This window comes from Thamnophis sirtalis, unplaced genomic scaffold, assembly GCF_051295495.1.
Source record: "Thamnophis sirtalis isolate CommonGarterSnake01/CBP01778 unplaced genomic scaffold, rThaSir2_p1.2 scaffold_1, whole genome shotgun sequence".
Lineage (NCBI taxonomy): Eukaryota > Metazoa > Chordata > Lepidosauria > Squamata > Natricidae > Thamnophis > Thamnophis sirtalis.
In genome coordinates, this window is record NW_028261381.1 from 145,125,182 (window position 1) to 145,141,340 (window position 16,159).

General features: G+C 36.4%; 1 protein-coding gene across 1 annotated transcript in view; it reads left to right on the plus strand.

The window, feature by feature from the left end:
• TDRD9 (tudor domain containing 9) overlaps positions 1 to 16,159 on the plus strand; it is an 87,517-nt gene that overhangs the window by 33,491 nt on the left and 37,867 nt on the right. The window contains exons 4-10 of the mRNA XM_087704742.1: positions 309 to 530; positions 1,802 to 1,924; positions 3,536 to 3,616; positions 7,327 to 7,494; positions 10,781 to 10,884; positions 14,396 to 14,401; positions 15,758 to 15,813. Of these exons, the coding sequence (XP_087560868.1) occupies positions 309 to 530; positions 1,802 to 1,924; positions 3,536 to 3,616; positions 7,327 to 7,494; positions 10,781 to 10,884; positions 14,396 to 14,401; positions 15,758 to 15,813 (760 nt within the window). The remainder of the gene's footprint in view (positions 1 to 308; positions 531 to 1,801; positions 1,925 to 3,535; positions 3,617 to 7,326; positions 7,495 to 10,780; positions 10,885 to 14,395; positions 14,402 to 15,757; positions 15,814 to 16,159) is intronic.

Sequence of the window (16,159 nt, forward strand, 5' to 3'; positions counted from 1 at the left end):
ATATCTGGAGACTTGCTCTTAATGTAGATCTAGAGGAGAATATTTAGCAGTTGAATCAGCAAAAAAGGAGAAATGAATAATAATTTTTAGGGGTAGGCATCCAAATATGGTAGAAGTGGAGGAGGCTAAAAAGCGAGACAAAGCAGTTTTGGAAACTGTAAAGATACTCCCAAGAATTTTCTACAGAGAATATAGAAAAAGACATCCTGAAAGAAAATGGCAAGGCATAAAAAAGAAGGCAGAACTGCAAAGATACTTTAAGATTTGGGTCTCTCATCCTTTTAATAACATTTTTTTTTTAATTTCAGATGCTTTCATTGATAGAAAACCACTCAGTGGTAATTGTACATGGATCTACGGGTAGTGGCAAAAGCACACAACTTCCACAGTATGTTTTGGATCACTGTGCGCAGCACTCAATTTATTGTAACATTGCAGTTACACAGCCCAGGAGAATTGGTGCCAGCAGCATTGCAAGATGGATTAGCAAGCAGAGATCATGGCCCTTGGGTGAACTTGTAGGATACCAGGTACAGAAGTGTGTTACTCCTCATCACATGATATCTCCAATGGAAATCACATGCAGGTTTTGCTTCCCCCTCCTTTTAAACTTCATTTACTGTGCTGTAAGAGACAGTTCATTTAATTTATTTCATAGCTTCTGGGCATACTAAAATTAGAAATGTTGAAAAGACAGTGGTCAAAATACAAAGTTGTATAAGTGGAACAGGAGTTTACTTTCCCATCGTTCCATCAGTAGCTTATTTATGTCCAAATTTGGTCTAAACAGTTATTAACTCTTGGGAGTGGGTCTTGAGATTGAAGGAGGAATGAGAAATTCAATCTGTATAGCCTTTTGGCCATTGAACCAACCACCTTGGTATTTTGGACGCAAGCTTATGGTTGAGGCTTCTTGGATTCCTTCTACTGATAAATCCTATCCTTGACTCAAAAGTATTTTTTATGGTCTATCATTAACATCCTCCAGTTTGATGACTGAGCTCATATTTTTATATTTTCTTTGTAAATATGTATAGTTCTTCTGAATTTGTCTTTAATCAGACATTTAAAATGCTTCTGTTGGAGTGTTTTATTAATGCATTATGCATTGTTTTTTTTAAACTTCAAATTGTTATAATTTAATCTTGTTTTAAATTTTCATAAGATATTCTGGGAAATCTTCCTTTCATCTAAAGCAGGCCTATCAAACCCTTGGACTGCGGGCCGGATGTGTCACACGCTGACCACGCCTATGCCCAGTTTAGCAAAGGGTGGAAAATTCCCGATACGTTACAATACACCAATATGCACGATGACGCATGTTTGACACCCCTCATCTAAAGAGTAGAAGTCACTACCTTAAGCATCAAAATGTATTTGACTTTATGACACTGAAGTACATTACTACACACCATATACAAATAATTGGAATCCAGACACAAATGTAAAAAACACATAGTGGCAGCAACTTAAACATGGATAATACCAGCTACAATGCAACATTAATGCTCTGGGATAATTTTAATTTTTTAAAGAAAATTGTATCACATGGTAAGTTTTGTATCCTTTTATTTATTCTCAACCATTTGTGTGTGTAATGTCTTAAAGACCATGGAATTATTTTGGCAAGTGAGATTACAGTACTTGCTGCAACCCATGCTGTTCATTCAAATAAATGTGGGGCTTCTATTTAATACTTCAATATTTTAAAATGTAGTGGTGAGTTTATCTCGGATATTTATAGTTTTCCTAATTATTTCTAAATAAATGCAACATGTGCTGTACCTTTACAACATTCCAGGTTGGTTTAGAAAAAGTTGCAACAAAGAACACGAAGCTGATTTATATGACAACTGGTGTCCTCTTGCAGAAAGTAGTTGGAGCCAAAAGTCTTTTGGAGTTCACCCATATCTTCATAGATGAAGTAAGATGGAGAAAAGTAGAACATCACTTTAGAACTGGCCTGTTTATTTTGAATACATCTGGTTTCTTTGGATTATGCATATGTAAAATTATATTTAGTCTTGTTTTTATCACAGATACTTTTCATGGATGTCTTCATGAGACTTCTGTTAATGATATACAGTATAAAACATTTGCTTAAACAATAAAATCATTGATATATTAAGATCTATGGTGATTCTCAGTCATTCAGGTTATGGTTGTCCCAAAGGTGCTTTTTCAAAAGGCAACTGGACTTTCTTTGTTTTTCCTTGAAGGTGTTTCACTTCTCATCCAAGAACTGAAGAAGCTTCTTGGATGAAAACCAAAATGCCTTCAAGGAAAAAACAAAGTCCAGTTGCCTTTTGAAAAAGCACCTTTGGGACATTAATACCTTAGGAATAAGTTTCCATTTCTTTGGAATACGGGTAGCCCTCGAGTTAGGTGCATAGTTAGGACCAGAAGTGGCGCTAAGTGATGCATCACATTACTGCATATTCAGTCTTTAAGCAAATCACTGCAGCTGTGAAATGAATCGCACTGTCATTAGACAAATCTGACTTCCCCAGTGCTGCTTGTCAGAAGCCATCTGGGAAGGTTGCACATTGTGATCACATGACTGCAAGATGCTGCAACCGTCATAAATGCAACTAGTTGCCAAATGCTTAATTTGCGAGCATGTGACAGTGGAGACCATCATCATAATCATAACTGCAAGGGAAGGTTGTCATGTTTTTTCTTATATTTATTAATAATATTGCATAGTATAAAAGACAAGTAAGTGAACCGGATCCAGCATTTCAACACAATTGTCATTGTAATATATAGGGCCAATTAAATTTGACTATGAGTAAGTTAGCTCGTCAAGGAGTGACTTATCTCAAGAACAAAGGACAGTCATCTTGTATAAGCCTACTCTGAAAAGTACTGTGCAGTGGCAAAGTTCTGTGCTGCTGCAATGTACATAAGAAAAAAATTGACTACAGAAGTATAGTACCATCTTGTACCAATTATCTGGACATACCTCTAACAATCTTTGGACCATTATATTATTATTCACTTTTAATGTCAATACTTTTTAATTACATTTTAATGTTAGTTTTTTTTAATATAGTGTAAAAACTAATGTGTATTGCTGGTCTTTGACCGTAATAAAGATTTTACTTACTTTACTCTGAAAAGAAGAGTGTATAGCTGGGACAAAATTTATTTGATTTAATTGGAATTACATTAATATTTATTGTAATAAAATTATTACTCATCAATCATGTATGTTATAACCCCTACAAAAATTCAAACTTAAAATTGGATAACTGTTGCTAGAAGCTTTTAGGACCAAATTCAAAGCTTTTAAAAATTGTACAATACTGTTGGGGCCTTAGGACATTCATGTCTGATTTAGCTCTTATGTTTATAACTCTCTCATTTAGGTCATTAACTGTATTTCAGCGAAGCTTTTTCACTGTGTACCTTCTTCTTTTATATAACTATTGAAAGCCTGCTGTTTGCTAATGGTTCATCTCAAAATCCATGTGCATCTTTAGTAAACTCATTTCAAGTTGGAGCTGTCTCATCTTTTAAAATAATGTTTTAGATACATGAGCGTACAGAAGACATGGATCTCTTGCTGTTGGTGATCCGTAAATTGCTGCGAACAAATTCACGATTTGTGAAGGTAACTGAGAATTTCCAGGATTACTCAATAATATAGTGATACTCTACCACAGCTGTGGGGAAAAGTTCCGAAGTTTCTGTTATTAATATTTACCAATAGGATATAGGAAGCTGTTTGTAGAAAGTTTTCATTGTTTTTGATCATGTACATACATTATTTTTCGCGTTTACAAAGCACACCAATACTGGCAGTCCTTACTTAATAACTGATCATTTAGCAACTGTTCACGATTACTATGGAACACCCCCCCAAAAAAAGACACAGGTAGTCCTTGACTTCAACAGTTCATTTAGTGACCAAGGTTACAATGGTACTGAAAAACATGATTTATGTCCATTTTTCACAATTAACAAGCTTTGTAGCATCCCCATGGTCATGTGATCAAAATTCAGATGCTTGGCGACTGCTGGTTCATACTTATGACCAATGCTGTATTCCAAGGTCATGTGGATAACCTTTTGCGACCTTCTGACAAGCAAAGTCAATGGGGAAGCCAGATTCACTTAACAACGGGATCATTAACTTGTCAACTCCAGTGATTCACTTAACAATTGTGATAAGGTCATAAAATGGGGTAAAACTCACTTAACAAATGCCTCCCTTAACAACAGAAATTTTGGGCTCAATTGTGGTTGTAAGTTAAGGACTATCTCTGTTGACCCCCCAAATTCAAAATTGTGATGTCACACACTCCTCCTTGGTCACATGATTGCATTTGGGATGCTCTGCAATCAATCCACATTTATAGGTGTTTTGTGGTCAGATGACTATGATTTACAATATTTGGGGGGGGGGCTGGAAATTAGCATTTACTTTTGATTTCTTGCAAAGAAACACCCAAATGACCATTGTAAACAATGGATTAGCTTAGCAACCACAATGTCCATTTAATAATCATGGCATTTGCTTAATGACCGGCACAAAAAATAATGTAAACTCAGTTATGTGATCACCTTGCTGAAGAACTGATGTGACATTCAACTGTAATTTCAGGCTCAATTACGGTCATAAGTCAAATAATACCTGTACCTTATTCTTAAAATGTTTGGCTTCAGCATTGCCCTATATTTAAGACAGTGAATAATCTTTAGCTTAAGATAAATTCTTTTCACTCCTGAATTTGTTTTCAGTCTTTTCTCCACTGCCATCTGCTACTAATGCTTAACTTGTTCCCCAGCTGATGAAAAGCTAAACTCAATCCTCTTAAATCTAAGAGTTGCAATTAAGTTTATTCTGAAACAATTCCATTGTCCCAGTCCCCACCCCCCAATATTGGGGGATCACTCTTCTCCTTTGGAGAGTTCAAAGGTCTGCATGACATTAATAAGGGGCCAGCCATGAAAGTTCAGAGTGCCTCTTGTGAGCATCCATCTTTAAACATTGGCTTCTGCCTTTAAAATGCTTGAAGGGATAACTCTGACATTAACAACTTTATGGCACTGAAAACTATGCAGAGTTTAGTGTGCTATATTGATGGCTGTAAAATTATTTTCTCTCAACTGTGAAAGAAATACAAGAGGATGGTGTTCACACTGTGTAGTGGTTCTCAACAGACATTGACAGTTGACAACCCCAGGGTTACAGGTGGGTGCGGATAAAAAAACAAAGTAGGCAGCTAAAAATATTGTCCTGCCTGAAACGGAAGTGTTGCATCTTAACAACTCACTCAGGTTTTAATCATCAGTCCTAAACCCAAAAATGTTTTATGACATTTTCCCATATATAAAATTGGAATTGATTTTAGACATATAAGAAAGTTTCTTCTTCACATTAATGTGATATTTTCTCATATATGTATCATTTTTAAATTGGAAAGATATGACTAAAATTGCACATTCTATTAAGGAAATTCTATTTTATGTGATGTTGCTTGGATTATAAAGGCCAAATTGAAAGGGGGGGGGAGTGTGCAGTCACAAGTCTGCATTTTTATATTTGCATATAAAATGAAAAACTTCATTTTTTTTATTTAGGAAGTTTGAGGAATGGACCAGATACGGATTTCTTTTTATTTATTTTATTTATTAAATTGATATTCCTACCACTGCTCCATTCACTTAAACATTTTCCTGCTTATATGTCCAAAGTTCGATTCTTTGGATAGATTCATGACTCCCCTAAGTCTTAATGTGATTTATTTAATCTTGCCTTGGCAAATTTCTTAAACCAGATTTGTGAATGGTAGATTATGATTTAATACAATAGATGAATGCAGCATCACATGTGGCCTATTTCACACATAATACCATTTATGCAATTTCTTTAAGTTTGTTAATAAAAAAGAACATTGCAGTTTTAAAACGAGAATTAGTGATTAGCAAATTGCATATCCAAACTTGGAATTGATCATTGTATGAAGCATTACAAATTTATCAAGCTAAATGGATTAGTAAAGATAGAAATACTGCAAATTTATAGTTTTGGAGTATATGTGTTTGTGTGTGTCTGTGTATGTATATATTTTTCGTAGATTTTCACAGGTGTAGGTATGCTGGTCTTGTTGTATTCGGGTCTTTTCCCTTGTAAGATTGAGATTGTTTTGGCAACGTTTTGGCGAGGTCTCGCTCGCCATCTTCAGGCTGGGTTTTGGGCTTAAAGGGCCCAAAACTTTAAACCCAAAACCCAGCCTGAAGATGGCGAGTGAGACCTCGCCAAAACGTTGCCAAAACAATCTCAATCTTACACGAGAAAAGACCCGAATACAACAAGACCAGCATGCATGCATGCATGCATGCATGCATACACACACACACACACACACACACACACACACACACACACACACACCCTCCGGATAATAAGCCCAATCGGGCTTTTGAGCACATGTGCTAAAATAAGCCCTCAGCTGAAAATGAGCCATCCCCAAAAATAGCAATAGCAATAGCAATAGCAGTAGACTTATATACCGCTTCATAGGCCTTTCAGGCCTCTCTAAGCGGTTTACAGAGAGTCAGCATATTGCCCCCAACAATCTGGGTCCTCATTTTACCCACCTCGGAAGGATGGAAGGCTGAGTCAACCCTGAGCCGGTGAGATTTGAACCGCTGAACTGCTGATCTAGCAGTAGCCTGCAGTGCTGCATTTAACCACTGCGCCACCTTGGCTCTTACAAAAATATTGTAATACAGCAGCAGTCATGAGGTGACCATGCTTGTCGCCTCCTGCACTTCAAAAAAAATAAGACCTCCCCAAAAATAAGGCCAAGTGCTTATTTCGGGGATCAAAAGAAAATAAGACCCTGACTTATTTTCGGGGAAACATCGTATACAATCCAAAACAACTTAGGTCCTTGAAGTCAGTTTGACTTCTGGTGAAATTTTTTTCAGAAGTGATTTGCCTTTGTTGTCTTCCTAGAATTGAGTATGATTAACTTGGCCCAATCTGGCTTTGTACCTTGTGTAAGGCAGAACTAGAACTAATGGTCCTCTAGTTTCTAGCCTGCTGCCTTAACAACCACGCCAGACTGGCTCTCCAAATACTTGCTGTCAAAAAACAAAACATCCTTATGTTCTGAATTATGTTCTACAATCTTTGCAGCAAAATCAATAGCGGATAGTATATGTCCATATACATCTCTAAACCACTCCAGGAAGTAAATTCAACATTTTCTAAAACACTGTGAGATATTGGAAAACTCAAATGATTCTAACTTTTTGAACAATCAAAATGTGTTGTTGCCTAGACTGACCTTCTAAAATATTGTTTTTAAGGTAATTCTGATGTCTGCAACTATTGACTGTCAAGAGTTTGCCAACTATTTTGCACTACCAGTTCGCAACAAATTGTATCCAGCCTACGTATTTCAAGTGGAAGGAAAACCTCATGTGATTGACAAATACTACTTGGATGATCTGAAGCCTGTCCTTAGTCATATTAAGGTATGGAATAACCAACTTTGATTTATCTGTCATTGGATATCTAGAAGGAGGGGCCCTTCTGGTGCACGGCTTAGAATGCAGTATTGCAGGCAAACTCTGCCTATAGCCTGGAATTTGATCCTGACTGAGCTCAAGGTTAATTCAGCTTTCCGTCCTTCTGAGGTTAGTAAAATGAGGATCTAGATTGTTGGAAGCAATATGCTGCCATTGTAAACCACCCAGAAAGTGCTGTAAAGCACCATGGAGTGGTCATTAAGTACTATTACTATTTCTATCTAAAATATTTAGGTAGCAGAGATGATTGAAATTGAGAATTTTCCCAATTAGTTTTGAAATTATCATTATTAGCGTATGGCTTTGTTACAGTAGCCAGGAGACCACAATGCAAGTGCAAAGTAATAGTTTGGCTTGTCAAGGTACCAGCCCTATTGTAGCACACACTTGCACCATTCCCAAGATGCTCCACAGGAGGGCGAACTGGTTTCACACCAATGAGAAAGATGAGGGCAGCATTACCCAAGGCCCCTTCCCAGAGCTGCCTCGCAATAGGCACAGTAATCAGGAAGGTTCAGAGCCGTCAGGAATCTGACTGCCTGCACAGAGCACCAACTAGTCCCCTCATCGAAATGTTACCTATCGATCCACTTGCATAAAACATGCTTTCTAATAGTTACAAGGGCAGAAGCTGAGGCAAGTGACAGGAGCTTACCCTGCCACACAGTGCTAGGTCTTGAATCATCGAAGCAAAGGCCATCTCAGTGTCATTAAGTCTCCGAGCCACTGTTCTTCCAGTTTAGAAATCATACTGGTTTTAAATCTAACGAGATTCCATGCTATCATTACCTGAGCACATACATTTGCTATGTGTCATGCACTGTTTCAACCAGGATTTCTTGAATAAATTATAGCCATTTAAGTTAAAGAAAGAAAAAAAAAATCTGAATTCAATGAGCAAGATACGCTGGTTACAAATCATAATGGCTAATATTTTTAAACTCTATTATAGGGGTTTATCTAGTATGATGCAGTTGAAATGGTGAATCATACCAGATAATTGATTAATAGTTATAAAAGTTATGTGTTAGGAATTACAGGGAATGGGAAATGAAGATGATTTACTCTATGCTCTAGGCAGAGAGAATAGGCTTGCAAAAACATTGAAAGAATAGAAACTCTTCGATAGGATTTTGTCAATTATGTGTCAGTTTCAGTGGATAGTGTCAGGAGGGAAGATTTAATAGTATTTGACATTTTTGAAAGATTGCTGGTGATGGGTTGACAACTGTAAAAATAACCAGGATGTTCACTGGATGACCTTTTGCTGTTGGGATAGATCTGTCAAATGTGCAGTTGCCTCAAGGGTAGATTAACTGGCATTCTTCAACCCCAGCATCCTCGTGAATGGGAGAGGAGTTATTTTGGATTCCTGGCTTACTTTTTCATTATGTGACTTTAATCCTCATAATGTTTTTTTTTTAAATCTGGCTGTGTATTTCTCCCCCCCCCCCAATCTGTTTCCTTAGTAGCCTTAATTCCTTAACTGAGGATGAAAACTAGGATGCTATAGATAATGGTTTGTTCTACAGCTCCAGTGCAGTTTTAAAGGAGGTTTGCTTGGAATAGAAGGCTTTGCATTTCAGCTTGTTTAAATGATGGTTGTCCAATTCTAAAATATAGAAATGAAGTCACAGTAGAACAGACAGAATGAATTCAAAAAACCTGGTTGATTACCGTATTTTTTGGAGTATAAGATACTCTGAAGTATAAGACGCACCTAGCTTGGGGAGGAAAACAAGGAAAAAATATCTCCCTCTGCCTCCCAGCAATTTCCCTCCTTGCAACAAACAGCAAACATTACAGACAATATACACGGTTGGTAGTATTACATTTTAGACTATACTTGTACAGATGCTGTTAAAATTGATGTGCTTTCTGGAAGTATAGTTATTCTCTTCTATTTAAAAGAAGATACAATAGTACTGGACCTCTGCAGATCAAGCATTCATTTTAAAAAGCTTCTTCATTTTGTTAAGCTGTCTAGAACAATAATAAAGCAGTCTTTTAAAAAATAAGTTTAAATTTGAACATTATATAGGCATTTATAGAAATTGACTTACCTCCTTGCAGCAAACAGCCTGATTAGCACAAGAAAAAAATATCTACCTCTGCCTCCCAGGATTTGTCTCATGAAGCAAAGAGCAAGTTTCATTTTCAATGTCTCCCGATCATCAGCTGTTTCAGGCTGCAGGGATTGCTATAGCCTATTGCAGCCTCCGCAAGCCTCTGTTTGCTGCAAGGAGATAAATTTCTGGGAGGCAGAGGCCAAAGGGTTGGGGCCAGTGGGTGGGTGGGTCTACATTCAGTGTATAAGACGCACCTAAATGTTCACCCTCTTTTAGGGGGGAAAAGGTGTGTCTTATACTCTGAAAAATATGGTATATAAATATGCTTAGAGCCTTTAGCCTAATATTGTGTAAAGAACTGCAAACCAAGTTGTGTTGAGGATATGGTGCAGCAGAGCTAAAACAAACTTTAAAGTAACATACACCTTTTAACTATGTCCTTTCTTCCAGCCAGCTCACTAGAGATGAAATATCCTTTCTCATGCCACCTTTCCTGGTTTATTTATGCAAAATAAACCCATTTGAGGCAAAAGCATATCACATGAAGGGGCTCTTAGAAATTATTCTGTACTCTTCTTCACCAATCTGGTATACAGGTAGTTCTCAATTTTCAACAGTTCATTTAGTGACTGTTCAAAGTTACTATGATACTGAAAAACATGAGTTTTATGACTGTTTTTCACACTTATGACTTTTGCAGCATCCACATGATCCTGTGATCAAAATTCAGATGCATGGCAACTGGCTCCTATTTATGAGCGTTGCTGTGTCCCAGGGTCATGTGATCACCTTTTGTGATCTTCTGACAAGCAAAGTCAATGGGGAAGCCAGATTCACTTAACAACCAGGTTACTAACTGATCAACTGCAGTGATTCACTTAAAAACTATGGCAAGAAAGGCCGTAAGATGGAGCAAAACTCACTTAACCACAGAAATTTTGGGCTCAGTTGTGGTTGTAGGTTGAGGACTACCTGTATTCCGGATGAGAAAATATTAACAAATCAGTTGTAACATCTGTTCTCTGCCCTCAGTCAAATTCTCTCAAAGTCTTTGTTTGGTCTTTGCATATCTTGTTTCTGTTCCATTGCCTACCATGAAAGAATGGCTTATGTAGTGCAAGAATGCCAGTAATGACTTTACTCCCCTCTTTTTTTCTCCCTAGATTCCTCTTCAAATTATTGAGGAACCACTGATTCACCCAGTTATGTACAAAGCTGCTATTGCTCTAATACAGTGGTTTGATGAGCTGGAGACAAAGGAAAATGGGTAAGATGTTTTCTTCTTCATAATTTCTATGGACTGATTCTATTCAATAAGTCTTGGAACATTGCAGAATCTTGCAGAGAGTTGACAGAGGTATACCTTGATTTTGTTTTAATGTATTGCTATTAGGCGTCAAGAAGAAAGATTGTACCTTAATTTCTTGATGGGTTGGTTATTTAAAGTAATATGTCCTTGGCTTAAGAACATTCTGTTTTGCTTTTTAATTACTTTAAAACAAAGACAAAATTTGTGCTTCTTAAAAATCAACATACCCTGCCTATACTTATTCTTGGAGACTGGCCCAGATTAGATCATTGCTACCTGTATGAAGGAGTTATCAGGTTTAATTTTTTGTGTGTGTTGTAGTATTAGAGTCTGTGATGGGGAAAAATCCTTGTTGACCTTGGCTGCCTCATGGTAGCATCATGAAGACATTATCAGTATTACTTGGACTTTGTAAGGCTATTATGGAAGTTGTAAATAATCCTGTTTTGAAATCATTTACTGATTTTGAGTATTTCTTTTCCTTTCCTTAAAGAGGTGGCATATTTGTCTCTCATCACCATAACTGGCATAATTATATATTATTGCTATGCTAAAATAGACATTGTCAACTCTAATTAAAACATGCAGGAGATATTAGTAAAAACATCACCAGGAGATGTCCCAATATTTGATTATATTCTGTTTTCTTATACTTTTTTTCAGAGATGCAAACTTTTGCTCAGATTAATCAGTGTTTACATATTATATTTTTTAAAAATATGTTCAAAATATTCTCAGTAACAACTATATATGGGTGAGTTGCCAAGCAATCTTGAATAAGGAGGTTGCTTTGTTAGCTGCAGGCAAGATGCTTAATATGATTCCCTTTTGTAGACATGAAATGCTTGAAGGGAAAATGCTTGAAGGGAAATTATTCAGTTTATCTGGTTTTGATACATAAAAGTCAAATATGTATTCACAGTGCAAAATAGAGTAAAGCAATTTCATTTAATAAGTATTTTGAAGCTTGGGGGGTGCAGAAATGTAAACTACAATGTATATTTTTAATCAAGACTTTTTGTACTTTAAATTGTATACAAGTATAATTTTAAAAAAGACAAGTCTGGTACAGTGTTTTTTTTTTTAAACTCATTACATTGCATTACAGCAAGAAAATAATTGATGGAAAAATTTTTGGACAGTTAATTATTCTGCATCATGAAAACACAAGATCTTTTTCAAATAATGCTATATGGCCATGATGGCGAACCTACAGCACACAGAGCCATATTCGGTGGAAGGCATCCGTCAGCTCCTGCGCACATGCGTGTGCTGGCCAGCTAATTTTTCACCCATCCGTTTCTGGCTTCCAGAAGGCCTCTGGGGGGACTGGGGGAGGCCGTTTCGTCCTCCCCAGGCTTCAGAAAAATCTCTGGAGCCTGGGAAGGCGTCATGTGTGCATGTGCGTGGGTAGTGGTGTCAAGCACGCATGTGCAGGTGAGCGGGAAGATTGAGTGGGCTTGTGCGCGTGATAGCGTGCATGTGCACAATTTTGCCATGCCGTAAGAAAAAGGTTCACCATCACTGCTATAAGGCTTCCCTGAACCATCCTCCTCTCTCTGTTGTGTCTGACTTACCAAAGTCAAAATAAAATACTTACTACAACACCTTCAATTAATCCCAATACTTAAAATCTTGGTTTTTTTGTTGAGAGTCTCATTCATACAAGGAAAATATGAAAATGAACCAAATTTTGATTAAATGTGGTAATATAGAAAATAACCTCATGCTAAGTTAGACCATTTGTCCATTTAGGTAAATCTTATACTGTATTCTCACGTCTTCTATATGGGTGAGGCCACCTTTCTGTTCTAGATATCTTTGTTCTTGTGCAGCTCACAAAGATTCAGTTTGAGAAACTCGAGAAATATATTCGAAGAAGAAAAGATATTGCTCAGTGGTGTTAGCTTGATGTTGAAAGTTGCATGATTGCAGTAGGATACAAGTCCAATAAAATTCAAGGAAGGAGTTTGGAATTTTATTATAAGGCTCAAAATGCAATGCTGTTAATGTATTAGTTTGCTTCTTCTGGTAACTACAGGGGATTGCCATGTAAAACTCCCTAAAAAGTGCAAATTTGGCAAATTTTGAAGGAACCATCAACCTCTTGTTTTAAGAGGAAGGTCATAGATAAAAGAATACCTAACATGTATGCAGAACATTGCTTAGTTGGTAGCCTGTTAAAAAGATCAGGTTGCGTATTCTGAAATACAACATGGCAAGCCATTATAGAAAAAGCTCATTTAGATGTAAAAATAATCTGAGTTTATATAAGAGTTGTTCTATTCCTCAGGCAGGGATAAGCAATCAAATGTGCCTATGGATGACTCCCCACACTGCCGGCTTTTATTTTTAAAAATCGTTTTAATTTACAAAAATGTTAAATGAGATGTTGACATGCTGTAAAGCAAAATGCCAGCTTCTAATTTCATCATTATTTGCACAAATGTCTCTAGGCTCCACATAGTTATTTCTTTGAAACAGTGAATAGATAAATCTCAGTATTGCTTTTTGGAAGCAAGACAGGATACCTTAATTACCTAGGAGGAAAAACGATTTAAAACAAATTGGGGTAGTAGGAGGGCATGTTGGGAAAGTAGAAGGGGAAAAAAACAAGTATGCAATGTATAGCATTTTGCTCTTAAGATACAGTTGATTGCACTTGGAATCAACTTCAAGGTCATCCAAGTTTTAAATGAGAATAAAATTCTATAGGATTGGATTGATGTTAACTATGGCAAGCATTTATGTCAGTGTTAGGGGAAAGCGTATATGCATTTAGCTGAATATCATAAAGATGTATAAGGTAATTCGTAAAGCACACTTGCACATGCCTATTTTGTTGATCTTATTGTTACATTCAGTGCATAACTATGTTGTAGCATATATAAAATATTATGACTTAAAACAGGTAGACTTAACTGCTCAAAACCTGGAGTCACCTTCCAAAAATTGCTCCGACTTGTAGCTTTTGAAGTGAAAAGAGAAAAACACAGGAAGGATAAATCACACTGAATGCTTTTAATTAATCAAATTAAATTTAAATGTAATCAAATTTAGTTTTCAACATGAATTGTTCCATTCTTTTCATTATGCACCCTAGGATGCTATTAAGGGCCTAAAATAGCTTTATGAGAATTTAAAGGTGAACAATTCACAAACTGCTTCTTCAGGTTGTGCCACATAAAATTCAGTAGAAAACTGGCTGATTTTCATTAGTGGGTGTGGGTATATATTCATTTACACACACACACACTCACTCACACAATATAGCCTTCCAAATTTGGAGCATTTTACTCTTGAATTTTGGCAGGATAATTCAGGCTATTTTCTGGACAATAAGAAAAGAAGAGTTGGGAGGATTTTTAAAAATGGAAATGGTAATCCAATATATTGTCTTTCATAGTTTCCATTCCTAATCTTATTGTGATGGTCCATTTTAGCCAGTTCTGACTTCTGGTTACTCCAGAGCCAAGTTGTAAGTGTCTGGGCAATATTTTTTGAAAGTGGCTCACCCATCCATCTTCCATGCCTCCAGCAAAACTGGAATTCTTCCAACTTCAAATCCATCCCAACTACTCAGGCAAACTAGCTTTTTCCCCCTATTTCTATCCTAATCTTAAAGGGACCAAAAGGAATTAACATATTGCCCTCCCCTTCCTATTACATCATCCTGGTGATTCCATTTTTAGTGATACCACAAAGAGGAAGCACATTATGGTATACAGTGTTTTGCGGTATAACAGATATCAACACAACCTCATTAAAAATGCCGAGTTATATGATGTATCATAAATTATAACGATAATTCGCAAACAGCAAAAACATATCTGAGACAATCCAGTTCAACCTTTAAGCATCACTGTAGCACACATATCAACAAAACCTTTCCAAAGCATTTTAAACAAAATCAAAAACCCAATAACCAAACAAAAACAAAAAGCAGAAGTCCTCTACAACATGTAATGTAAAGGGAGTAATAGTGACTATGTAGGACAAATGGAGCAGATTGACAGATTGCATCCGTGAACAACAACTGGCAGTCAAAATACTTTAAAATTCCTTAATCTCTCAACATATAGACAAATTCATTCAACCATTATTTAAGGGAAACTAATGTCATTTTAAGTTGTGCTAAATTCTAAGATATTGATTGAAATGCAAACATCATTGCAACTTGGATCACATCATTAACCTAGTTTGCTAAATTAATTACAATTAGCTGTGTTCAAACAACAAACCCAGCCATCTCTTTTGCTTGGTTTTGACCTTTGCTCTGTTATAATAAGCAACAATAAATACTTATTAATAAATAAACAAGCAAACTGAGCACCAAGTATTCCACAGTAAAACAAAGTTAGAAATCACTAAGAATCCAACAATATTACTTCAGGCCCTTCGCCTAGGAAGGTTTTTCCTTTCCCATCCCTGATGTAAGAGAAAAGTATCACACTGCAAAAACTTGTTACATAACTCCAGTTTATTTCAAATTAAATATTGCATAAGTGAATAATTATCTTTCAGCTTCCCTCTCTGTATATATTACCACAAACCTAGCTTTAAGTAAGTCTTTGTGAATAGATAGATCTGTTTACCCAGTTAACTCATATTTCCTAACCATGGCCATTTCCAGAATTCAATTTCCCGTATTCTCAGTAGTCTGGTTTGGGACTTCTGGGATTTGATGTCCATACATAAAAAAGCTGCTTGGGTTGGAAATGCGCTAGAAAAAGTGTGTGAGTCAGTCTTTAAGCATATATGTATTGATGGTCTTCAGAGGAAATATTTGCTTTAATATAAACAAAAACAAAAACTGTGTTTTTAATATTAGGGATCGTAATTTGGAGTTTGTATCAGAACGTGGCAGTGTCCTAGTATTTTTACCAGGTAAGTTTTGTTTTGTATTATTTTTTAATATATACGGTAGGAACTACAGTAGTTTTCTAACTCGGGGGGAAAATGTTAACCTTTTATTTTGGAAATTATGTCACCTGACTCCCAGAGACTCTGGGCAATGAACAAATTGTTTAACTATTTTAAAAAAAGGGAAACAAAACAAAAAGGAATACAGATGTCAGTTACGGCAAATCCAGATGAGAATAAAGAAAATGAAACAACCTAGAGAACTTAAACATAAATCTTCCCTGACTCCTGCTCCACCTGGGATCTCTACTGTCAACTAAGTACATTCTAAAAATCTGTTAGGGTTCCTGTCCCACTTGATTTTTGCATT